At 35.6% G+C, this 26,647-nt stretch overlaps 1 protein-coding gene across 4 annotated transcripts in view; it reads left to right on the top strand.

The window, feature by feature from the left end:
- MTMR2 (myotubularin related protein 2) overlaps positions 1-26,647 on the top strand; it is a 112,838-nt gene that overhangs the window by 30,242 nt on the left and 55,949 nt on the right. For all 4 annotated transcript variants that reach the window (XM_037029729.1, XM_037029733.1, XM_037029731.1 and 1 more), the window contains one exon: positions 11,570-11,675. In XM_037029729.1, the coding sequence (XP_036885624.1) occupies positions 11,570-11,675 (106 nt within the window). The remainder of the gene's footprint in view (positions 1-11,569; positions 11,676-26,647) is intronic.

The following is a 26,647-nucleotide window of genomic DNA, read 5'->3' as shown; positions in this document are numbered from 1 at the left end:
TGAGAACAGTGAAAATATTTAAAGAAATTGTGGCTTATATTTTTTGATAGGATGTCATTTATATTTACATGTAAGCAGGGGTGTCGAATTTGCATAGTGATAGCCCAGAGTTTCTGAAGTAAGTGTAGCTACTAGATTTAGTTTCCTTTTTATTCTATTGTACATAAATCTTCCATAAAGACTTTATTGTAAGAAATATGATATTGGAATATTTTTATTTGGTCTATGAATCTTAATTTCATATTCAAGAATAAAGCTGTGGTTATATAATTAGAAAACACAGTACGGGGCAAAAGTAGGTTTACAGTTGTGAGTATGCAAAACAGAGTTTATTCTTATTATATATTAATTATTGTATTATTTTCCATATGAACAACTGTAAACCTACTTTTGCTCCACCCTATGTATGTAGACACTAACACTTTCATACACATACGCTTTTTCGATGATTAATTTAATTATTTAAAAGGTAGAATACTCATTGCAGAAGCCCTGGACTGCGTTAGAACTAAAAGGGATCATCTAGGCCAGTGTTCTTAACCTGAAAGCCCCTGACGTTGTAAGCAGTTCAGGGACTAGGTTTCATGAACTTCTTTGGTTCGAAGGCCCGTGCTGAATCCACTGAGCTACACCAGCCAGGGCTGTTTCATGAGATTCTTAAATAGGTATATGATCACCAAAAAGCTAACCACTAAAATAATCTAATCATTTCACAGATACTGTAACTGTGATGGAGAGTGGGGATTACACCTCTTGGCCTAGGATAGTGCTGTGAGCTAGATAGGACGAAAAACCTGGTGTTTCAGTGCCCAAGCTCCACTTTAACTACACCAGTGGAAATATATGGATTCCCACCAGTTGGGTAAGGATTATTTGTCCTTCACTTAAGATATAATCTCTTTAAAAGAAATATTTTCCCTAGTGTGATTTAAAGTTTTAAAATGGAAGTGGGACACTATATATAGTATAAAAAGTAATATATACACAGTAACTTAAGAAAGAAAATGAGACTTTCTGCTTATCTTCCCTTAAACTTGTTTTACACCTCCCCTTCTACCATGTTTCTTTTTCATTTTGTTTTAGATGTTCTCTTTATGGCCTCTGATGAATTTGATTAGAATAATCCAATCTTTACGTTCTAATTAATTCTAATTAATTAATTAATTACTAATTAATTCAACTAGTAATTAATTAATTACTAATTAATTCAACAAACATTTCCTCAGTGCCTACTCTATGCCAGTCACCATGCTAGGTCCTAGGAATAGAATGGTGAGCACGATTGACATTGTTTCTTCGTAAAGTTTGTAGTCTTAAGGTATTAAACATTTGAAAAGAAATGTAAGAACAGATTTTGGCTAAGTGCAAAGAAAGAACACAAAATGATCTGAGGATGACCACTAGGAGGACTGGTCTGGGGCATGCAGCCTGTTTCACTGAGGAAGCGATGTTCAAGAACTTAAGTCAGGAGGGAGTTTGGTAGAACCGTGCTCCCTGCAGAGGGGTCAGCGTATCTGAGAATCTTGAAGAAGGCTGGTGTACTTGGACTGAGGAGAGCAGGTTAGGGAGATGGGGCTTCTAGACTCTTTGGCTATTATGAATAATGCTGTGAACATTCATGTGTATTTATGTGTTTTTTATATGTGGACATATGTTTTCATTTCTCTTGGCTATATGTTTATGATTGGAATTGCTGGGTTATTTGGTAACTGTTTAACTTTTTACAGAACTGTCAGACTGTTTCCAAAGTGCCTATACCATTTTTACATTCCCACCAGCAGTGTGTGAGAGTTTGAATTTCTCAACACCTTTGATAACACTTGTTATTTTCTGTCTTTTAGCTTATAGTTATGACCCTACAAGGTGTAGAATGGTACATTGCAAGCCCCTTGCCTTTTTCTTAACAATGCTCTTAAACCTGACATTTGGGATTTTCAGTGATTTGGCACCAGATTACCTTTTTAGCCTTTTATTTATTTAGTTTGAGTAAACCACTTATTAGTCACAAAATATGCCCTATACTTTCCTAAGTTTTTAAAAATACTTCTTTTTGAGTGCGTACTTGTGTTTTGCAAAGCCTTGGTCTGTGCCTTGCCATCCTTAAAGGCCCATCGAAATTTCTTGTCTCCATTTTATTACATCCAACCATATGAAATACTTGATACTTGACCATTAATTTATAAAAAGAACAATCTCAAATGGTTTGACTTAATGTATTTCTTGCTTTCCTCTAATCTTCAAGTTACTATTTCCTTTGAGTTTTTTTCTCCTAGCCCTTGTTTGTATCTCTCATGGTATTACCGATGTGCTTATGTGGTGTGATGTCTCTCACAGGGCTGAAATCTCAACGGCAGAGGCTGTTCTGTGATGCAGTGTTTTGTACGTAGTTAGGGTTTGGCAACTGTTAAATTTCTTTTGAAGGAATATATATACTATATAATGAATTGATACAAATAAAAATGAATCAGTATAAACAGAGGACACAAATATGAACCTAACTATAACTGAATACAAATGCAGACATGTTGGGAAGACTAGACTTACTGGTCAGAAAAGAAGAGTTTTCAGAGTAAATGAAAAGATAGTCCAAGTAGAAAGTGAGGAGAGCCTGGTTCTCATGATCTGTGGCGAGGAACAGTTTTGTCTGGCTGGAGTGAGATACAGCCTTGGTGTAGAATTAGGTGTGGTAGAGAGGCACGGCCCTCTGAAAGCAATGATGATGAGTTTTAATTTGATTCCGTGGCAGTTGGGTGCCACTGCCAGTTTAAGCATCTTCCATAAGGAGTGCAAGTCCAAGGAATCATTGGACTGCTGCTGGAAGAAAATTGTTTTTGCAGATTTGAATATAATACATTAGATGAGACCAATGTCCCTGAGTGAATCTGGATGAGGGCTGATTCTGGCTTTTTTGAGCCAAGGTTTACTGAGCTAGAGTGAGACTTGAAAACCGGAAATAAAAAATTATATTTAATATGAAAGAAATGAAGGGAAGAAACAAATATAAACTTGTTTCATGAAAATTACTTTGTTCATTTGGAGTGTCTATATAGTTGGTGTAAATGGTTTTGGGAAATGTAGTTCTGTGGAAAACAAAACTAGGCAAAATAACCATTTTCTACTCAATTGTTGTCTCAGATAAAGGTTATTATACATAGATGTACGTATTTTTTTTACAAACTGGATCTGGACAGTGCTGGCTCTCACAGCTGTTTGACCTTGGGCAAGTTACTCAACGTCTCTTTTTAGATCACTTGAAGCTATTTTCAGGAAATTGATAGGAAAGCCCAGGGTGTCACACATTGATCGTTTGATGTTGTCAGAACCATAACTCCAGCCAGTTGTATTACAGTCCAGTGATATTTCTATCCTGCTTCAGGGCTTTTAAGACTGCTGCTTGTCAACACCTTGGTGGCTATGTTCTAGTGAATTCTAGGTTCCTTTTTTAGATCTATAATTATTATTACGTTCACTTGTTTTTTATACTTACTGAAGGTCATGCTCATTGATGTCAGAGAGAGGGGAAGGGAGAGAGAGAAGCATTGATGGGTTGCCTCTCACAGACACCAACAAGGGACCGAACCTGCAACCTAGGCATGTTCCCTGACTGGGAATACAACCTGCGACCTTTTGGTGTACAGGACCATGCTCCAACCAACTGGGCCACAATGGGCTATAAATATTTATATTTATAAATATAAATATGACCAGGGCTATATTTTTTAAATTTTTAAACAAATTTTCAAGTGTACACAAAAGGGAGAAGTAGAAAATAAACCCCTGATTATCTATCACCCAGACAGAGCAGTTAGTTACCAAGAATATGTTACATTTATCTTTTTCTTTTTTTGCTGAACTATTTTTGAAGCAAATCATATTCTTTCATTCCTATAATCTGCATTGCACATTTCTAAAAAAATGTGGATATTTTCTCACATAATCTCGTAAATCACACTTGATTAAAATTAAGTGCAGTCCTTTTTTTTATTTAATGTTCATTCGTACCAAATTTCCTTACATGTCTAAAAAAGCCATCTCTTTCTAGTTGATTTTTTTAAAAATTAGGATCCAAAGTCATGTACCAGTATTACTTATAGTTAACCTCTTAATTTAGAGCAGTTTCCCCACTTTCACTTTTCACTTCATTGCATATCTTTGGGTTTTTCCTTTGGAACAGTCAGCATTCTGGATAGAGTCTTTGTGGTTTATTTTACTTGTTCTTCTAGACTCGCGCTATCCAGTACATTAGCCGTGTGCATGTGGCTGTTGAGCAGTTGAAATATGGCTAGTCTAAACTGAGTTGTGCTGTAGGTGTAAAATGCATACCACATAGTATGAAATAAAAAACAGAAAATATCTGACAAATAACTTTTTGTGTTGAATACATGTTAAAAGGCTAGAGGAATGTTATTGATGACATAATTAGTTTTCCTCTTCCAGTGGACTATCCCGTTCTTTTTAATACTGTTTAGAACTTCTAAGCCATTTTTATATAGAAAAAATAATTTTAAATTACAATTTCAAATTTGGAAATCTTTCACTTCAAAAATTAAGAGAAACTCCTTTGATGACACACATCTTCAGTGACTATTAGTCAGCTAGGGCTTGCTTCCAACATTCTATGGACTTGGCTTAAATAATAGAAGTTTATTTCTCACAATACTTGGAGGGTGGGAAGTCCAACATCAAGGTGTTGGCTGATTTGGTTCCTGGTGAGGGCTGTCTTTGACTGGTTTGCAGATAGCTATCTTCTCATTATTCCTCACATGGCGTTTTCTCAATGAATGGGAGGGGGGCCGGGAGGGAGAGAGGGGGGTGGGGTGGGGGGAGAGAGAGAGAGAAAGAGAGATGGAGCAGGGGCTAAAGGAAGGAACAAACACCAGTGGGTCTCTTCCTCTTTTTATAAAGCCAACAATCTTAGCAGATTAGGCCCCCACCCTTAGGCTTTAATTAACCTTGGTTACCTCCTAAAAGCCATGATTTCAAATTACAATCACTTTAGTGGTTGGAGCTTCAACATAAAAAATTTTAGGGGAAGGGGGTTTGGGGGAAATATAATTTAAATTTAGTCCTTGGTAATGACAGATTTAATTTTTAAATGACATTTACAGTGCCAACACAAATACTTTTATAGTAGAAATAATATTTATGTTTTAAATACATCTAACATAATATTGTACAAGACACATAATTTCTTGTTTTATAAATACCAGGTCTTTAATTGTTGTTCTTGTTGCTTTATTCCTTACAGTAAGTCATTGGTTACAGTTACTGGGGGACATTTGTATTCTCACTTGTAATATGTCCCAGCTGAAAGTAGTATTAATGAGAGATGAAACAGCAGCTTTGCCATTATGATTTTATTTATGTATCTGATTGGACTTGAATAATATGTGTGCAGTAACCACTCAGTTGTTACAAATAACAATAGCTAATGCTTAATGCACCTGATATTATTTTTTAGACACTTTACATTTTTTTATTGGGAGCAAGGTGGAGAAATGATCTGTAGTAAAGAAAAAAATCGATTCTACTGCTGTGTGTGTGTCTGTGCGAGTGTCCACTATGATCACAAAAACCATACTGTGTATATTCCCAGCCCCAACCCCAGCCTTTCATGTCTTGCCTGAAGTTTAAAACCTTTTGTAGATTGGTTATATTAATATACACATTATTACTTATTGAAATATAACATCGTGGATTGTAGTATTTATGTTAATGCATAACTAAAATGATTAGTTATTAATTAAAGAATATTCGCTACACTTATGATTGAAAGACTGATTCTTTGAATCTGACTCTGGGAAGTATTATATGCAGAACCTGGTTTTGTTATTTTATTTCTCTTAGATTTATTTACTCATACTTTGGCTATAAAGAACCATTTGGTTTCTTCGTGGTACATGCTATTATATTCTGTCAATATTTTTTCTGAGTAATGTACTACCCATAATTTCCAATTGTGTTTTATTGCCTTTAAGAGTTTAATCTATTCTCCCAGAAGGTCACATGCATAAAAAGTATTATTACACATGTGAGCTTGTCCAAAATGTACTTTATAAGGTATTGATTGCTGTATCACTTAGAATTGTTTTTGGCTATACAGAATATAAAACTCCATTACAGTTATTTTAAAAATTGAACTCCATATATTTTACACAACAGAAATTTCACAAGTAGGGATTTGTTGGTGTAGATTTGGCTGCTAAAACATGAGGCCTTTGTGTTTTAACTGTTGTTTGTCTCCCTGTCCTTAGCACACCAGCATGCTGATAAGGTGGCTACAATATTTCCAATTCCTACGTTCTTGTTCCAGCCCCCCCCCCAAGAGGGGGGGAGGTTAAGGGCTACTCTGCTACTACTGCTGTCCTTTATTAAGAAAATAAAAAATTTCCATAACTATCAAGACTTTACCTTACATCTCATTGATCAGAATTATGTCACATGGCTTTCCTGGCCCCTACAAAAGCCAAAAGCAAGCATGTCACCTTCATTTTGGGCTGGGCACAAACTACCCAGATTAAAGTTGGGAAAAAGGGAGTGTGTGTGCACAGGTGTAGAGATAGACACAGATATGGAGTAGGCAGCACACAAATATCTCTCTTAAAGTATTGTGCCTGGAGTTTGCTCATTTTGCCTGTTATTTTAATGCAGATGGCATTCAGTTAGTCAGAAGTTGACTACAAAAACAACAGAAAGAAAGAAAGGAAATTTCCCCCCTATCAGCTTGTCTTTTGTTATAAGGCTAGATAATAGAATTTCTTATGCCTGTTCCTTTTTATAATATTATTGGTTATTGGACATAAATAGCAACCATAATCATAATTTGAAATAGTTAATAAAATAAAGAGATGTTTGCATTTGAAAAATGTATAAAGTGTTCCCACTGGAATACCATTTTCCTCCATTTAACTGAATTCTTTTAGGGGAGATGATTTTCATATTATATCAATACATAAAAAAGAGACATACATGCCATTTTGGAGATGGCATGATCTTATATGTAGAAAACTATAAAAACTTAAAAAAAATCTGTTAAAACTAATAAACAAATGTACAAAAGCCGAAGGGTATAAAATCGACATGACTACTTCCCATTGAAGAAAATACATTTCTATATGTAACAACAGACTCTTTGACAAAGATATTAAGAGAATGATCCAATTGTAATTTCATCAAAAAGAATGAAATACTTCGAAGTCAATTTAACGAAGGAGGTTAAAGACCTGTACAAAGAAAATTATAAAATAGTGGTGGAAGAAATTGAAGAAAGATGCAGATTAATAGAAAGTTAACCCATATTAATGGATTGGAAGAATCGATATTATTAAAATGGCCATGCCACTCAAAGTTATTACACATTTAATTCTCTGTAAAACTTACAATGGCATTTTTTATAGAAAGAAAGAACAATTCTGAAATCAGTGTGGAACCACAGAGGATGTCAGATAGCTAAAGCAATCTTGAGCACAAAGAACAAAGCTGAAAACATTATACTTCTTAATTTTAAACTGTATTACAAAACTATAGTTACCAAAACAGTATGATACTGGCACAAAAACAGACACAGACCAATGGAGCAGAACAGAGAGCCCAGAAATAAAACCATACATATATAGTCTATTTGTCTTTGAAAATGGTGCCATGATAGGAATATGATAGACTCTTCAAGAAATGGTATTGATGCCCTGTCTCCCCTGCAGCCAATAGCCAATGTGCGTGTGTGCATGTTTTTTATTGTCTTGGATGGTTGTTACAATTGTCTCATTTATAGCACTAGGGTTCTCCAAAATAGCAAGTGTATAACCTCAGATGGGGGTTAAAATTGGTTTCCACTCAATATTTATTGGAAAATAGTTACTGCTATTCTCTCAGTAAGATTTCTCTCTAGGCACATTAAAATCTTGATAATTTGAAATGTTCTCTGGGGATACATTGTTAAATGTATTATGAATTTATAATTAAATTTAAACTAAAAGGGCATAAACTTTGAAAAAGCCCTATTCAGAAGTTGGGAGGGTTGGGGGTGCAGTATATGGAGTGACTGCCATGTATTTTAACTGCAGATTTTTACACTACTTGAATAGTTGGTGAGGGAAAATTCTAATGAAGCTACAGTAGTATCATTGTACATAGGCTTATTTCAGAACAGCTCTTAATACTTCAGATTCTTCTTTCTTGACTTTGTGTTGCGTTGGCCAAAAAGTCTGTTTAGTTTTTTCTTGCAAGATAAAAAATACATTTTTCATTTTCATCAGTAACTTTATTGATTTGGATATTTTGAGAATGTTGGCTATCTCCCAATATTGGCATCTCTTGGGTAGAGGCCTGGGTGCTGCTGAACATCTTCCATTGCATAAGAGAAAGCAAAGAACTATTTGACCAAAATGTCATTAATACCAGGAAAGTGTGCAAACCACTTTTGACATGTTTGATCAACAGTACCTTCTCAATACACTGCATAAATCTTTTTTTTTTGCATTTTAGTTGCATTTTTACCTTTCTTGAAATAATAAAGCATAATATGCCAAAGTTGTTGCATGTTTTTTTCCATCTTCAATATTAACATGGCGGCACAGAAATTCACCAATTTTTATGGTTTTTTAAAAAATGCACACTGATATGACAGCTATCACAATACAGTGTAACAAAATTGTTTTGAATGAAGTTAAAGACACACTACTAGAGCTTTTGTATAAAAAAATGAACTTTTTGGCCAACTCAATACTCTAACCTGTTACTGTAAGTGTTATATACCACCTCTGTGCATTTTTGTATTGATATGCTAATATCAATAACAGATTGCTAATATGCATAACAAATTCACATCATTTAGGTTTTTTTTACAGTAAGAATCAATTTAGAAAATGAAGGTGAAAAAGAAAGGAATTTTAGAGGTAGGGGAAAGATGTATGTCAGTCATTTGAACTATAGGAAAATGGTAAACACATTATTATACTTTTTTTAACACATTATACTTGAGAAAATTTTCTTGATATATAAATGAGGTAGGTCTGAACTTTGAAAAAGTGAATAGAAATACAGTCTGTTTCTTCACTGATCCTTGATAGGAATGAGGGAGTGGGATCACAGGGAAGCTGCCGAGTGGGGTGCTGGAACCATCTCACACGGGCCTGGTGATCCTGCGACCCTTGGATTGCCCAGGGACTGTTTACACAGTGGCATTAGGGTGGGGTGACATCCCAAGCTACTGGCTGCATTGGAAGAAACAACTTTTAGAGGTTGAAATGCTACCTTATGAAGTCGAAAGAGAGTGAAATGTGGGACCCCCTGGGGATTTGAGGGTTTTCTACAGTGGCAAAAAAAAAAAACGGTGTTGGTAAAAAGTGTTTATCTACATGCAAAAGAGTGAAAATGGACCCTTATATTACACCACTCACAAAAATCAACGCAAAATGCCAAAATGGGTTAAACATTTCAATGTAGAACTTGAGACTGTAAAGCCCCTAGTGGAAAATATGGGGGAAACCTCCTTGGCGTTGGTCTTGAGGATGGTTTCCTGGATTTGACATCGTCAGCACAAGCAACAAAAGCAACATAGGCTTAGTGAGACTACGTCAAACTAAAAAGTTCTCCACAAAAAGGACTCATGGACATGGACAACAGTGTGTGATGATTCTGGGGAGGAGGGAGCTATAAAGGGGCTAAATGTGGTAATGGAAAAAAATTACAATAAAAGTTTTTTAAAGAATTTTCTCCACAACAAAGTAAACAATCAACAAAATGAAAAGGTGTCCTACAGAAGGGAAGAGGATAGTTTCAAATGATGTAAAAATGATGTAAATCATTCAGTTTGTGACATGTATCTGATAAGGGGGAGAAGGGAAGACAGTGATCAAAAGGGACGAATTTTCAAATATAAAGTGAATGAGTTCTGGGGCCCTAACGTACAGCGTGGTGACTATAGTTAGCAACACTATACTGCCCAGAGAGTAGGTCTCAAACTCTGACCCCCACCTCACACGAAAGATAACTGTTAGGTGATGGGTACTTTAGCTTAATTGTGGTAATCATTTCACAGTGTATTCATTTCTACCTTTATCAAAATGTACACTTCAAGATACAATTTTTACTTATGAATTATATCTCAGAGATGAAGATAACAAAAATAAAGTGACAGGAGGGGAAAATCATATCCTCTCTCTTGGGGGAGATGATCTCACATTATATAAATAATTCCATTATTGTTATAGGCAGGTTTAGGGTGAACCAATTTGAAAATAAAAATGTGGTTCTTAAATGTGATCATAACCTCAAGATGGATTATTTCATCAATATCTAATGAAAAATATTTGACTTTTGTTGTGAGGGAGACTTAAGAAATTGGAAATGAAGCTTTAGAAAAATATTTTAAACTTCAATTCAAAGTGCCTTGCGATTTTTTTCACCATTGATTTTTTTCTTACATTAAATTTTAACTGGTTTTTACTGATAAAAGGAAATGATGTAAATCATTTTGTTTGTGACATAGATATATTGTAACTGTGATTTTGAGTTTAGCAAACAATACATATTAACAGTATACACAGGCATTAAAGTTGATTTTGTGGGAAATAAAGACATAATCCTTTTTATTGGGATATTTAAAATTTAGTCAGTGAGACAAAATATATATATACCTGACATCAATAAACAATAAAAGGCAGTATGTGACCAGGTATCAAAAGTTCTATAGGAACTTAAGATAATAAAAGTAATTGGACAGTGTAATTACTTAGTATAATGGAAGGAGTGAATATTTGAGATAGGCATGTTAAAGAGAATTTACAGAACTTACAGAATTTGATGTGGTAGAAAGACATTCGGTACAATGATAGGCTTGTCTTTCCATCTTTATCTTCTGCTGTTCTGCTTATCCTGCCCTGTTGAACTACTTGTAGTTTCTCAAATGTTCTATGCTCTATGATAATTCTGTAATATTGTAGTGTGTTTTGTTCGGTTGTTTTTTAAATTCCCTTACTTGTTTGTCAGCCTGGCAATTTCCTCTTTCCAGACTCAGTTGAAATATCCTCCCCTCTGTGAGGTCTTCCCTGAATTTCCCAGGTGGTTAGGTGCTTCCTTTTCTTCCGTCGAGTGTGTGTTCTTTCTCTGTCTATCTGGCTATCTAATTCACTCTATAGTCATAGTCATTATTACATTGCATTTATTTATTATCTGTCCTAGCTACATACTTGTGAGCTTCATGAACATGAGGATTATATTGTATTTATCTCCAGATCATACTGCCTCATGTGATGGTTTTGCACATTGGGCCGTTCAGTGAATGTTCACTGAACAAAAGAATGGATAAGTTGGATAAAGAAATTAGCTGGGAGTGTATTCATGAGTACTGGGGAAGTCTGTCCAGAGGGATTGTGGATGGTAGGAATACTTAACTGTGCAGGAATACAGAGTTTGTAGTTTATCAGTATTTGGCGATAAGTTTGGATGGGTAAAGTATGGCTAGTTGACAATGGAAGTTTTGTTAAATAATGGAGTTATAATTAAAATTTCTGAAAGTGGTTTTTAAAAGCCCCCCTTTTTTCAACATACTATGCTTTTTATTTTGTAGTGCTTCCACTTCTCATTCAGAGAATTCAGTGCATTCAAAATCAGCTTCTGTCGTGTCATCAGATTCCATTTCCACTTCTGCAGACAACTTTTCTCCTGATTTGAGGGTATGTATACTGTTTCTAAGTTCTGATGAAGTGTTCTGTTAGCTCTTTGTGGCCAGTGCTATCAATATAATCCTTAACTGAGTAAGCAGGCAATGTTGATGGCATACATTCTCGAAGACCACTCAATCTTTATAAAATATCCCAGAACAGGCCAGCAAATTTGGAAGTCTTATTTATTTGTAAAAGGAAATGTGTAATTCATTGCTAAGTTTGATAACTTTTAAGTTCTTTGCCAAAAGATAAGTAATGATTTTCATTGTGATGTAAAAGATTTTCATGATTACTCCCATGTAATAGCTAACATTACTTCCAGTAATAGCTAACCTTTAGTGAATACTTTTCCATGTGCCACGCATTTTTCTAAGGACTGATCTCTTAATGAAAGATCTCTTATAATACCTCTACCAATTCTTCAAGATAGAGACTATTATCATCACTATTCTACACATGATAATAACTAAGATTAGTAACATATTTCAGGTCTTATAGCTACTAAGTTCTGTTGCCAGTATTCTAGCTCATGCATTTCAGTTCTGGAGCTAAGTCACTTAAATGCTGCCCTGTAGTTGCTACACATCTCATTATAGTAAGTATTCTTCTATTTATTAAAGGCCTTGTTGCTATGAAATTAACCACATCAGCAATATCCTGTAGCACTTTTTATGTTTTTAGATTCATCTCCTTTTCTACAACTGCTTGTCTATGAATGATATACAAAATGAATTTCACATGTGGTGCTAACCCTTTAAGTTTACCTCAGAATCTTCTTATTCTGATTTAGTGACTGCTCTGTCAGTGTTATGCTGTCATAATTTTAGCTAAAACATTATTTTCATTTATGAAGTCATTTCTTCGTGAGCATATATGGAGAATATCTCTTTCATGTATTCAATATTTCATTTTCAAAGCACAATCCAACAAATCCATGTAAGTAGACAGATAAAAAAAACATCTATAAAGGCTTCTACAAATTTGTCATTACTTTCTGTTAATTGTCATAAAATACTAGATTGGGTATAACCTGACTTTAAATGTCACTACAAATGATAAAGATTTATATTTATAATCTGGATATATGTTGTAATAATTATGAAGGTCTCAATATCATTAGCTATTATCTTGAAGCATGCATTTAGGTTGGGGTACATTAATAATTGTGGATTCCTCATCTCTTCTTATTTTTTTACTATTTAAAATACATATTTTATATATGTATCTAACTTTTGTTTTATTCACTACATTAATAAAAATCCAGTAAGGACCTATTGGCCTCTTGATAATTTTGAAATTTTTTGGCCTACTTTTGGTTAGATCACATTAGTTAAAAACTTCTTTGTTTTTAACCTCATATTGTGACTGATAAAGAATGCCTACTAAGAGTGAGAGAAATGTCACTTTTACTCTGTACATTATTCATATTGTGTTCTACCTGAAATGTTTTAAACCATTTATGTATGTTTGTGAGGGTGAGTTTAAGTGAACTCCCCTACCAGGCTCGCACGGGCGTTGCAGCACCCAGCAGGTGCTGGAAGGGGGCCTCCTCTGCCGGCTCCTCTGCACACAGACCCCTTCAGCTCCTCAGGACACCACACGCACCACAAATAAGAGCACTGGGTTACACTGGAACAATCTGAGAGTCATGATGTTAATCTTTATGTTAAATATTGCCCATTTACTTCTGATTTCCATTAAATAATTTTTTTAATTTTAGTGTTAGATTCACAGAAAAATTGCAGAGATAGTACAGAGCTCTAATGGAGTTGACATCCAGTTTCCCCTGTTGTTAATATCACATTTGTATAGTCCACTTGTCAAATTAATGAGCCACTGTTGGTACATTTTAATTAACTGAAGTCCATGCTTTATTCAGATATCTTTAGTTTTTAACCCAAGTCCTTACTGTTCCAGGGTTCCATCCAGGATACCACACTGCATTCAGTAATCATGTCTCCTTAGGCACCCCTTGGCTGAGACAGGTTTTCAGACTTGGGTTTTGATGACCCTGGCAGTTTTGAAGAGCACCGGTCAGGTATTCTATAGGATGTCTGACCTTGTGCCCATTAGTAGATTGGGGTTATTTGTTTGGGGGTGGAAGACTACAGAGGTAAAGAGCCATTGTTATCACAACATATTAAGAGTATATATTATCAACATGATTTACATTGTTGATTTTAAGCTTAATTACTTGGTTGAGGTTATGTTAGGTTTTGATGGGGGGTTTTTGTAGTAAAATGCTCTTTTTCTCCCTTCCTTCTCCTTGTACTATACTCTTTGGCAAGAAGAGGCTGTGCACACACAACTCACACTTGAAAAGCGTGAAGTTTCGCTCTACCTTGTTAAAAGTGCAGAGTCTACATGAATTTTTTAAATTCTGCATGGGAGATTGGTCTCTTCTCCCTCATTTATTGATTTATGCAATCATTTATATCAGTACAGAGTCATGGATATTTATTTTATATTTTAGATTACAATCCAGTACTACCTTGTTGCTCATGTTGTTCCAAGTCCAAAGTGTGAGGTTTTAAAGTCACATCTTGTGTCGCTTTGAACACATTGTGGTGTTTTTGTTTAGTTTGGCTTTTTGTGTGTGTGCAGTTTTGCAGTGTTTTGGGGGTGTGGTTTTGTTGCCATTGTTATTGTTGTTTTTGAGCCCTTCTTTCCTTTTTGGCACTACAAGATGTTCCAAACTCATGTTGATACTTTCCTCCCCCACTTCTAGAACCATCATCTGTTTCTCAAGGAGCCAAAGTGTTTTTAATTGGAGAATGGTAATAAGGAGCCAAGATAGGGATACTAGGTGTGCTCCCTTTAATTTTCCTTTTGAAGCAAAAGATTATTTGCATGCATCCTGCTTGGAGATAATATGGGTAGAGTGATCATATATGCAAGTTTGTCCAGAGCAGACTTATTTTATGCCTGCTGTCCCTTCAGGTTTAACAGTAGACACAAGAATATCCTGAACTATTGACTCTCTTAACACAGTGGTACCAAGAGAATCTGTTCAGTTTATGCATCAGTTCCATGACTGCAGGAACTATTCTCATTAATGCCATATGAATTCTGCATCTTTCACAACCTTGTGGGGCCCTCAGAACATTTTATTAGCTGAATGAAGAGACAGTTGTTAAATGTTAAATTAAGGAAAAAATGGTTTTGGTCAACAAAGGTTAACTGTACTTTGCATTGTAGAGCGCCTAAAGTGACAAAAGAAAACTAGCCCCGACTGGTGTGACTAAGTGAGTGTGTTAGGTCTCATCCCGCCAAGTGAAAAGTCACAGGCTTGATTCCCAGACAGCGCACATGCCAGGTTGTAGGCCAGGCCCCCACTGGGGGTGTACGAGTGGCAACCAGTAGGTGTTTATTTCATGCACCACTGTTTCTCTCCCTCTCTTTCTCCATCCTTTCCCCCTCTCTAAAAATAAATAAATGAAATCTTTAAAAAAAGAGAACTGATATGATTAGTCTGCCTACCTGGTTTTTTTTTCCATTTTTAAAGTCATCGTCAATTGCTAGATATATCTTTGCTTGAATCACAGTGTGTCAGTTGTGTGAGGGAGATGAATGACTAACATTATATTAAATGTTAGTATCATTTAGAAAATGCAGCCTATTTCAAGTATATGTTTCAGCGGTAGGGTAGGAGGGAGGATGAGCTTCTAATAATTAAAAAAAATCTACCCTGCTATTGTAATAAAAGTATATACATACCTCATTTAACTTTCACAGTAGTCCTGTGGGACAGACATTATTGCCCCATTTGACTGATGAGAAACCTGATATTCAGAAGAGGTGGAATAAGTCAAGTGCGTATGGGCACACAGTCAGCTGTTGCCCTTACTTCATCTGAGGCTAGTCATGTTCCTGTACAGCACGTTACCCAGACACTGTCCTTCATGATTGTGCTGTTTTTTTCAAATGTGAAGTGAGAATTTCTTAGTTCAAAAGAATATCTGTTATGCACTTTTTAGGTAGAAATGGCAGTTTTCAGTGTTACTTAATAAATGAGAATCATTTTTCTAAATAATCAGAAAATGAGGGTGTTGTAGTAAAATCTAATGTGTCCCCTCCCCAATTTGTTAATGATATTTTGCTTTTAGTATATATACCTTTATTGGCCATAAAATGGTAGTGTTCTAGTTAATTGTGGGTAGAACTAACCACAGACAGCTGTGTGTTGCTTTTTGACTGACCACACTGTGGCTCACTGTATGAGATGAGGGGCTTGGTACAATGCTTTTGAAAATCATCGTTCAAAGATATTTAGGCTTTGAGTTCTCATGGCCTCACCATATATCCCTGACTTAAGACTCAACATTTTATAAGTAACTTCAGTAATGGCAGAAAAAACAATACACTGAAAAGCTAATTCAGTTTTATTAAAAATGTTACATCATGTTGTGTATGTTTTTTGCTTCAGGCACCATGCAGTGACACCTTCCTGAAAAGATAGTGTCTTAGTAGATTAACAGCCAAATGTGAAAGCTTCTGTTAAGAATTTCTTTTTTTTTAAAAGATTTTATTTATTTATCTTTAGAGGGGAAGGGAAGGAGAGAAGGAGAGGAGAGAAATGTCAATGTATGGTTGCCCCTTGTGAATCCCCTGCTGGGAACTGGCCTGCAACCCAGGCATGTGCCCTGACTGGGAATTGAACCGCGATCATGTGGTTTGTAGGCCCGCGCTCAATACACTGAGTTACACCAACCAGGGCTGTTAAGGATTTCTTATGCAGTCAAAATTTGCCATCTGTGTGTCAGTAACGCAGAATGGAAAACCACCTGGGGTATGGAACTATTCTAGATATCTTCAACTTGTATTTCTTCAGTGAATTCTATTATTATTTTCACCTTGTTAGCCTTATGTGTTGTGGAAAAGCCACATATTAATATAATCCAGTAGATGTATTTCTGAAAAGTTGAGCACAAATACAGGCTTGGTAAATTGGATCATGTTTCCTCAGTGACATAATTACAGAGTTTTTCTTTGCTTCATGTACTCTTCACTTGGCAGGAAAACCTGTTTAATTTCATTTTTAAAACATTTTAAAAATCCTTTCATATAGAGTTTTTAATAATGCAAATTATTTTTTCTAATTTGCTATTTTTTAAACTATGCTTTCTATATTTTAAAAAATTCTGTTTTGTTGATTTTGCTATTATAGTTGTCCTGATTTTTCCCCCTTAATCCTGCTGCACACAGCACACCCAACTCCCTCAGGCAATCCCCAACCATTGTTCATATCCTTGAGTCATGAGTATAAGTTCTTTGGCTATTCCATTTCCTATACTGTACTTTACACCCCTGTGGCTATTCTGTAACTACCTATATGTGCTCTTAATCCCCTCGCATCTTCACCCATCCTCCCACACCTTCTTCTCATCTGGCAACCATCAAAATGCTCTCCCTATCCATAATTCTTTCTCTCTTTCTTTTTTGCTTAGTTTTTATTTTTAGATTCAATTGTTGATAGATATGTATTTATTGCCATTTTATTGTTCATAGTTTTTATCTTTTTCTTAAATAATTCCCTCTAACATTTCATATAATAATGGTTTGATGATAATGAACTCCTTTAGTTTTTTCCTTGTCTGGGAAGTTTTTTATCTGCCCTTCCATTCTAAATGGTGTCTTTTCTGAGTAGAGCCATCTTAGCTGTAGGTTCCTGCTTTTCATGACTTGGAATATTTCTTGCCAATCCTTTCTAGCCTGCAATGTCTATTTTTAGAAACTAGCTGATAGTCTTATGGGAACTTCCCTGTAGGTAACAAACTGCTTTTCTCTTGCTGTTTTTAAGATTCTCTTTACCTTTAACCTTTGGCATTTTAATTGATGTGTCTTGAAGTGGGCCTCTTTGCACCGATCTTGTTTGGGACTCTCTGTGCTTTCTGGACTTGTTTGTCTGTTTCCTTCACCAAATTAGGGAAGTGTTCTTTCATTATTTTTTTTAAGTAGACTTCCAATTTGTTGCTCTTTCTTTTCTCTCCTGGCACTGCTGTTGTGCAAATGTTGGAACACTTGAAGTTGTCCCAGAGGCTGCTTACACTGTCCTCGTATTTTTTGATTCTCTTTTCTTCTTGTTGTTCTGTATTGTTGTTTTGTGCTTCTTTTGTTCCAAACCATTGATGATTCTCAGCAACACTTGAGAATCAAATGTGGTTTCCCTGTAAATTGTTCTTTATTTCAATTAGTGTAGCCTTTGCTTCTGACTGGATCTTTTTTTTAAGGATTTTTAAAAAATTTATTTATCCTTAGAGGGGAAGGGAAGAAGTATCAATGTATGGTTGCCTCTCGTGAGTCCCCTGCTGGGAATTGGCCTGCAACCCAGGCATGTACCCTGACTGGGAATCGAACCGCAATCGTGTGGTTTGCAACCCGGCGCTCATTCCACTGAGCTATGCCAGCCAGGGCTTGACTGAATCTTTTTTATGCTGTTATTTTCTTGAGTAAGTTCCTTGAGCATCTTTTTTTTTAGATTTTATTTATTTAGATTTTATTTGTTTATTTTTAGAGAGAGGGGAAGGGAGGGAGAAAGAGAGGGAGAGAAACATCACTGTGTGATTGCCTCTCATGTGGCCCCCACTGGGGACCTGGCCCACAACCTAGGCATATGCCCTGACTAGGGATCGAACCGGCGACCCTTTGGTTTGCAGCCTGTGTTCAATCCACTACACCAGCCAGGGAAAGTTCCTTGAGCATCTTTATAACCAGTGTTTTGAACTCTGCATCTGATAGATTGCTTGTCTCCATTTTTTTTAGTTGTTTTTTTAGAGTTTTGACCTGTTCTTTCATTTGAGCCATGTTTCTTTTTTCCCCTTATTTTGACAGCCTCTCTGTCTTTAGTTCTATTGGGTATTAAATAGAGCTGCTATGACTCCCTGTCTTGGTAGCATGGTCTACTATAGTAGGTGTCTGGTAGGGCCCAGTCATACATCCTCCCCTATCATCCAAGCTTGATACTTGGGTTTTGCCCTTCGTATGGGATAAGTATACCCTCCTCTTCTGGTTGAGCCTTGGTTGCTGTTGGCAGATCAATGGGAGGGAATTACCCAGGCCAGCCAGCTTCAAGGACTGGTTGTGACCATTGACCACTAACCTCCCACCTCTGTGGAAGATCAGCTGTGCAGGGGCAGGGTGGAGCTGCTCTGACATGGTCTGGAGCTGTCCACTGGGTGTGCAGGCTCTAGGGTTTCCAGGTGATTCAGGCCAATGTCAGTTCCTACCTGCATGAGCTATAAAGCAGTTTGAGATGGCTGCTACTTGTGCTGGGCTTAGAAATCCCCAGGCGAAGCTGAACCATGGACCTAGGTTGGCTGCTGCTAGTGCCAGGCCTGGGGCCACTTAGCAAGGGATACAGAAGCAGGGGTGTCACTGAGGCCATCTGTTTCTTGACCAATAAGATTTAGGAAGTTGTGAAATATGAGCCACATCTAGCCACTCATATGGAAAACTTACAGTTAACAGTTTGGGAGGGCCCATAAGTTGGGTGGGGCACAGTCTCAGGGGATCTCCAGGATGGGGCTAACAGTGTTAGTCGGGTTGATGGAGTCTCAGATATGGCACCTACCTGTAGGTTCTGTGGCTCTCTGGCTCTGTGGGGGCAGGGCTCAGAAAGGGGACAGTGGCCTTTGTCTGTCTTTCTGTCTGGGAGAAAGCTGTGCCCCACCTATCACCTGAATGCCAGACACTTCTGTTCCCCACTGTGTGCTACAAGTGCCTTTCAAGCTGCTATGCCAGGGCTGGAGCTCAAGGGAGTCAATCTGAATAAGTCCATGTGTGGGTTCTTTAAGGGGAATTGCTTGGGACTCCAGTAGTTTCTTCCACCAACTCAACCCACACCATGTTTTGCAGCCAGAAGTTATGGGGACTTATCTTTCTGGCACCTGAACCCTGAGCTGGGAGGCATGGTGTGGAGCTGGGACTTCTCACTCTCAAGATATCCCTCCCAAATTTTTATCTACCACACATGGGTGTGGGACCAGCCTGTTCAGCATCTCCACTTCTGCTAGAAGTCTGCATGGATGTGGTTTCTTTAATTTCTCTGTTGTCAGACTTCTACTCAGCTCAATTTCTGAGTGTTCTGAGTGATGATTGCTCTATATTTTAGTTGTAATTTGAGGTGGTTATGTAAGAAGGTGAACCATGTTTACCTATGCTGCTCTCTTGACCTAAAGTCAAAATTAGGCTTTCTTTAATAGGAATCTATTTTTTAAAGTTTGATACTTCAGTATAATTAAGAACCTAGGGAACTTGTGTCTGATTGCTTTATTTGGTGACTGAAGAAAAAATCCCATGAAATATAGGATTTTAAAGTTCAAGCACATAGCTCTATTTGTTTTTAAATTTGCTTAGCATTGGTCTTTTATTAATTAGAATATGTCCCTTAAATGGTAGTGATTAAAAGAGAAATCAAACGTTGAGCTATGCAGTGTTTCTTGTACTTTGTGATGCCTATACTTATACCAATGTTTGTCTACAGTTCAGAATCAAATATTAAAATGGAATCAGAATATGTTATTTATGTATATATAAATATATGTATAATATAGGAGATTAAAATTAGAGTGTTTTGGGTTTTGTTCTTAACCATCTGCCCTTACCTTAAAATATTTAATGTCTTTAATCCACAAATGTAATTATCCCTTCAAAATGTATGTTATTCAAATTTTCTTTATGGAACAAATGTCAGAGATCACTGGATTGTGTCTTATCTTGAGTATGTCCCTGAATGTAATGTTATCATGTTCTCAGATATGCAAATCTAGTCAGAATGAGTTAAGGCTCAGGAGCAATGTTTGATTATGTGTAGTATCAGTTACACATAATCATTTTAATAGAGGAAAGATTATCAAAGTTAGCACTTATTCATGATTACCACCACTATCTCACACCAATATCAACTCATAAGAACGTAAAAATGAAAAGAATAGAACTTCAGCTGGATAAAGGATAACCATCAGAACTCCACAACAAAGCCTCCTTGTTAAAAAATTAAAGTTGACATACAGTATTATATTAGTTTCCGGTGTACGACATAGTGACCAGACACTTACGTAGCGTAACAAAGTGATCACCCTGATAAATCTAGTACCCACCTGGTGCCATACATAGTTATTATAATATTATTGACTGTGCTGTACTTTATAGCACCATGATGGTTTTATAACTGTCAAATTTGTACTTCTTGATCCCTTCCCCTTTATTACCCAGCCCTCCCATGTGGCAGCTGTTGAAATGTTCTCTGTATCTAGGACTCTGTTTCTGTTTTGTTTGTTCATTTTGTTTTTTAGTTTCTACGTGCTAAGGAAAGTCATATGGCATGTGCCTTCCTCTGACTTAATTCACTTAGCAAAACACCCTCTAGGTCAATCCATGTTATTGCAAATGGCAAGATTCCATTCCTTTTTATATGGCTAGTATTCCATTGTATATATGTGCCACATCTTTAGTTAGTCATATGTGGATGGACACGTCAACTGCTTCCATATCTTCGCTATTGTAAAGAATGCTGCAATGAACATAGAGGTGCATATATCTTTACAAATTATTGTTGGGTTATATGGCCATTTTATTTTTACTTTTTTGAAGACACTTCATGCTGTTTTTCACAGTGGTGGCACCAATTTGCAATGCAACCAGCAGTACACAATGGTTTCCTTTTCTCCATATCCTCACCAACATTTGTTTGTTGATTGATTTATGATAGCCATTCTGACAAGTATGAAGAAATATCTTATTGTGGTTTTAATTTGCATTACCCTGATGATTAGTGATGTTGGGCCTCTTTTCATATGTCTGTTGACCATCTTTATGTTTTCTTTGGAGAAGTGTTCATTCAGGTCTTTTGACCGTTTTTCAAATAGATTGTTTTTCTGGTGTTGAGTTGTATAAGTTTTTGTAGTAAATTTTGGGTATTAAGCTCTTGTCAGATGTATTGTTACAGAGTGTGTTCTCCCATTCATTGTGTTGTCTTTTCATTTTGTTCACCTTGCAAAAACTTTTTAGTTTGTTGTAGCCCCATTTGATTATTTTTTCTTTTGTTACCATTGCCTGAGGAGATATATCAGAAAAAAAGAAAAAAATGTTACTAAGAGAAATGTCAGGTTTACTACCTATGTTTTCTTCTAGGAGTTTTATGGGTTCTGGTCTTACATTTAAGTCTTTAATTCATTTTGAGTCTGTTCTTGTATACAGTGTAAGAAAGTGATCTAATTTCATTCGTTTGCATGTGTCCAGTTTTCTCACCACCATTTTTCCCTCATTTTCAGAGATTAATTGACCATAGGTGTATGGATTTATTTCTATGCTCTTTATTTTTTCCATTCATTTATGTGCATATATGTTTTAATGCCAGAATCATGCTGTTTTGATTACTTTAGCCTTGTAGTATAATTGGATATCAGGTAGAGTGATACCTCTAACTTTATTCTTTATTCTCGAGATTGCTTTGGCATTTTAGGGTCTTTTGTGGGTGGTTCCATATAAATTTTAGAATTACTTGTTCTACTTCTGTGAAAATGCTACTAGTATTTTGGTACAGATTGCATTCTATCTGGGGATTGCTATGGGTAGTGTGGACATTTTAACAATGTTAATTTTTATTATCCATGAGCATAATCTATACTTTCAATTGTGTCTTCAGTTTCTTTTTTCATTGTTTTACAATTTTTTGTACAGGTCTTTTACCTCCTTTGTTAAATGTATTTCTAGGTGTGTTTTTTTCTTTGATGAAGTTATATGTGGGGTTTTCCTTAATTTTTCTTATAGTTCACTATTAATATATAAATATGCAACTGGTTTCTAACTATTAATTTTTATATCCTGCCACTTTACTGAATTTATCAGTTCTAAATTTTTTTTGGTAGAGTTTTTAGGGTTCTCTCTATGTAGTATCATGCCATATGCAAATATTGAGTTTTACATCTTTTCAATTTGGATGGAAATTTTATTTCTTTTTCTTGTCTGATTGCTGTGGCTAGGACTCCCAATACTGTGTTGAATAAAAGTAGTGAAGATGGCCATCATTGTCTTGTTTCTGAGCTTAAATAATAACCTTTTAGCTTTTCCTTGTTAAACATGAGGTTAGTTGTGGGTTTGTTACATATGGCCTCTATCATGTTGAGATATGTTTCCTCTATTCCCACTGTGCTGAGAGTTTTTTTAATCATAAATGGATGCTGGATTTTGTGAAATGCTTTTTCTACATTTATTGATAATGACTTTTGTCTTTCATTTTGTTGACGTGGTGTGTCTTGTCGATTGGTTTGCGTATATTGAACCAATTTTACATCCTCGAAATAAATCCCACCTGGTCACGGTTTATGATCCATTTAATGTGTTGTTAAATTTGGAATGCTAATACAGTCAAACCTTTGTTCTCAAAATCTTCATTTCTCAACCAAATTGTTCATGGGAAAAAGTCTTGCTTATCTAACAAACCTTTGGGTCTCAGTTCTCTTCTGACAACCCTTTCGTGCTGATACCTATATGATCAGTCACATGTCTCTCAAGCAACAAAGGAGGTTTGGTTTACGAATCTCTTTTTAAACAGTTTTCCCACTTGAATTAACAGTTTTCCAGAACGAATTAAGTTCAGTTACCAAGGTTCCACTGTATTTTGTTGAGGATTTTTACATCTATGATTATCAGAAATAATAGCCTGTCATTGTCTTTTCTTATGGTATCCTTGTCTGGTTTTGGAATCAGGGTAATGCTGGACTTGTCAAATCCAAGCCTTCCCTCCTCTTCAATTTTCTGGAGTAGTTTGAGAAGGATAGATATTAAATTGTTGGAAGCTTTTTGATTGATGACTTGATTTTGTTGGTAAGTATTAGTCTGTTCTGATTTCCTGTTTTTTCTTGATTCAGTCTTGGATGACTGTATATTTCTAGGAGTTTATTTCTTCCTGGTTGTCCAGTTTGTTGGCATATAATTATTTGTAGTATTTTATTATAGCCCTTTGTGTTTCTGTGGTTTTGGTTTTCACTTCTCGCCTTTCATGTCTGATTTTCTTTCTTCGGGTCCTCTCTGTTTTTTACTTGACATGCCTGTTTAAAGGTTTATCAATTTTGTTTATCTTTTCAAAGAACCAGCTCTTGACTTTGTTGATCTTTTGCCTTTTTTAGACTCTATTTTGTTTAGTTCTGCTGTGATCTTTATTTTCCTTCCCTGTACTCACTTTGGGCTTTGTTTGTTATCCTCTTTCTGGTTCCTTTCAGTTTAGGATTAGATTGATCATCTGAGATTTTTTTTTTGAGGTAGGTCTGTATTGTTATGAATTTCATTCTTTGAACTGCCTTGGCTATTGTTACATAGATTTGGGGTTGTCTGTTTTTATTTTTATTTGTTTTAACTCATCTTTTGATTTCTTTGATAACCCATTTATTGTTTAATAGCATGTTATTTAGCTTCCATGTATTTATGTATATTTCAGTTTCTTCTCGTAACCGGTTTTTAGTTTCAATACCATTATGATTAGAGAAGATATTTGCTATGGTTCCAGTCTTCGTAAATATATAGAGACTTGTTCTTTGGCTTAACATGTTCTGTCCTGGAAAATGTTCCATGTGTACTTGAAAAGAATGTACATTCTGTTCTTTTGGGTGAAATGTTCTAAATTTATTAATTAAATCCACCTGGTCTAAAGTATCATTTAAGGCCACTGTTTTTTTGTCAGAATAATCTATCCATTGATGTCAGGAGGGTGTTAAAGCCCCTTACTGTTACAGTACTGTGAGTCTCTCTCTCGTTATGTCCCTCTGCATTTGTCTTATATATCATGTGCTTCTACGTAAAGTGCATAAATGTTTACAAGAGCTTTAAGTTACATTGTCTTGTTGGATTGATCTTATATCTTTACAAAATGTCCTTCCTTGTCTCCTGTTACAGCCTTTGTTAAAGTCTATTTTGTCTGATACAAGTTTTGCCAAACCAGCTTTTCTCTTCCATTTCCATTTGCATGAAATATTTTCCTTGATCCCTTTACTTTCAGTTTGTGTGTGTCTTTCATCTGAAGTGAGCCTCTTGTGGGCAACATGAGTCTTGTTTTCTTACCATTTCGGCTATGCTAGCTCATTCGATTTGATTAGAGCATTTAGTCCATTTACATTTAAGGTAGTTACTAATAGGTATGTTATTGTCATTTCATTAATTGTTTTCTGATTGTTTTTGTAATTATTTTCTGTTTATTATTATGTCTCTAGCTTTTGTGTACTTTGTGTAGTGGATTCCTTTCTCTTTAACTCTTGTATATCTCTTGTAGATTTTTGATTTGTGGTTTACATCAGTCTATTTTACATTGATGGTTGCTTAAGTTTGAACACATTCCAAAGTCACTATCATTTTTACTCACCCCTTGTATGTTTATGTTTTTGGCATTATTCTTTACTTTTTTTGTCTGTGTTTTTGTGTATTTCTTAATTTATTATTGTAATTACACATATCTTTCTACCTTTGTCTTCTATCCTTTGTACTAGCTTTATAGTTGGTGGATCCACTACTTTATTATGTATTTGTCAGTGAGAGTTTTTTATTTGCTATGTTTTCTTACAGTTTTTATCTTTTTTTTCTTAAAGAAGTTTCTTTGACATTTCTTGTAATACTGGTTTTGAGGTGATGAACTCCTCCTCTAGGTTTATCTTGTGTGGAAATACTTTCTCCTTTGGTTCTAAATGATAGCTTTTCTGGGTAGAGTAATCATGGCTGTAGGTCCTTGTTTTTCATCAGTTTGAATATTTTGTTTCATCCCTTCTGGCCTGCAAAGTTTCTATTGCAAAATCAGCTGACAGTCTTCTGGGAGTTTCCTTGTACATGACTGCATTTAAAAATACAAGAAAATATTTGGAGGGTATTTACAAAAACAAGAATTTTAAGATAAACTACTGGAGAAAAGAATATATTCCTATAAGCCCCTTGAGGGTAGACATCTATCTTGTTCATTACTGTTTTCTTAGAGGTCATTCTCTCAGGAATGTGGAATTTGCCTAGAAAAAATTTGACTGACTCAGTGGAAGAGAATGATAAATACTGTTATTTTCCCTTTTATCAAATGTCATATCTTTGGAGAAATACTTATTTCTCTTTTACTTTCCATTCTTAATTGTCTCCTATTTCTTATGTCTGATAGGCTTGTCTTTCTCTAAGGTTCATCTTTCTCTGACATTACTTTCATAATGTAATACCCCTGTTTAAAAAATTCTTCAAGGGGATATTTGTTTCTTATAGTAGAAAGCACATACTTCTAGGTCTTGTGTTTAGGGTTTTTGTGTTTGGTGCTCTCACACTGTATCTCTAGCTGTTCCCAAATAAAACCACATACATATTTGGGGATTCTTCTTAGAGCCCCTTATCAATGTGCTCATTCTCACTTCCATTCACACCAACCTACACATCTGGACTATACTGTCTTGTGCTCTTCAGTGAAACAGGTCATGGTCAGCTGGCTAATCATAGGCTTAGCCCCGTCTCTGACCCTTGTAGCCCATTATGATCTTTACTTTTTTTTCTGATGGGAGGTAGATAGATAAAAATCAGAGATACCAATGTTGAAAAAAATTTCGAAGCAGTTATATGAGAAAAGTTTGCAAAAGAGAAGTAAGATAGTCACTAACTCTTCTTCATCAAAGAGCCACTTAAATCCATTTGAAAATGTTCACAGTTGTCTCATTCCATCCTTAATAGGCTTGAACTGTAGTCCAAACTCTCATGATTTCCATTTTACTGAAACTTTTCTCTCCAAAGTTACCATTAACTTTCCGTTGTAAAATTTTGTGTCTTTTATAATAACATTGAGAGGTTTTTAAAAAATTATTTTTATTATAAAAATTTATGGGAAATAGAACTAAGATTAAGGAAAAAATTAAATCACCAGTACTTTTACTACTATCTTATTGTTAGTATTTGGTACACAGAAACTTTTCTTTAAAAGTTTCTATTTAGAACTTTGCAGTTATAAGGTTGTATACCAGAATAAAAGCTCT

Source organism: Sturnira hondurensis, unplaced genomic scaffold (assembly GCF_014824575.4).
Source record: "Sturnira hondurensis isolate 20B ecotype Veracruz unplaced genomic scaffold, ASM1482457v3 Scaffold0020489, whole genome shotgun sequence".
Classification (NCBI taxonomy): domain Eukaryota; kingdom Metazoa; phylum Chordata; class Mammalia; order Chiroptera; family Phyllostomidae; genus Sturnira; species Sturnira hondurensis.
The sequence above is the reverse complement of the archived record's forward strand: the minus strand, read 5'-3'. Positions and strand labels throughout refer to the sequence as shown.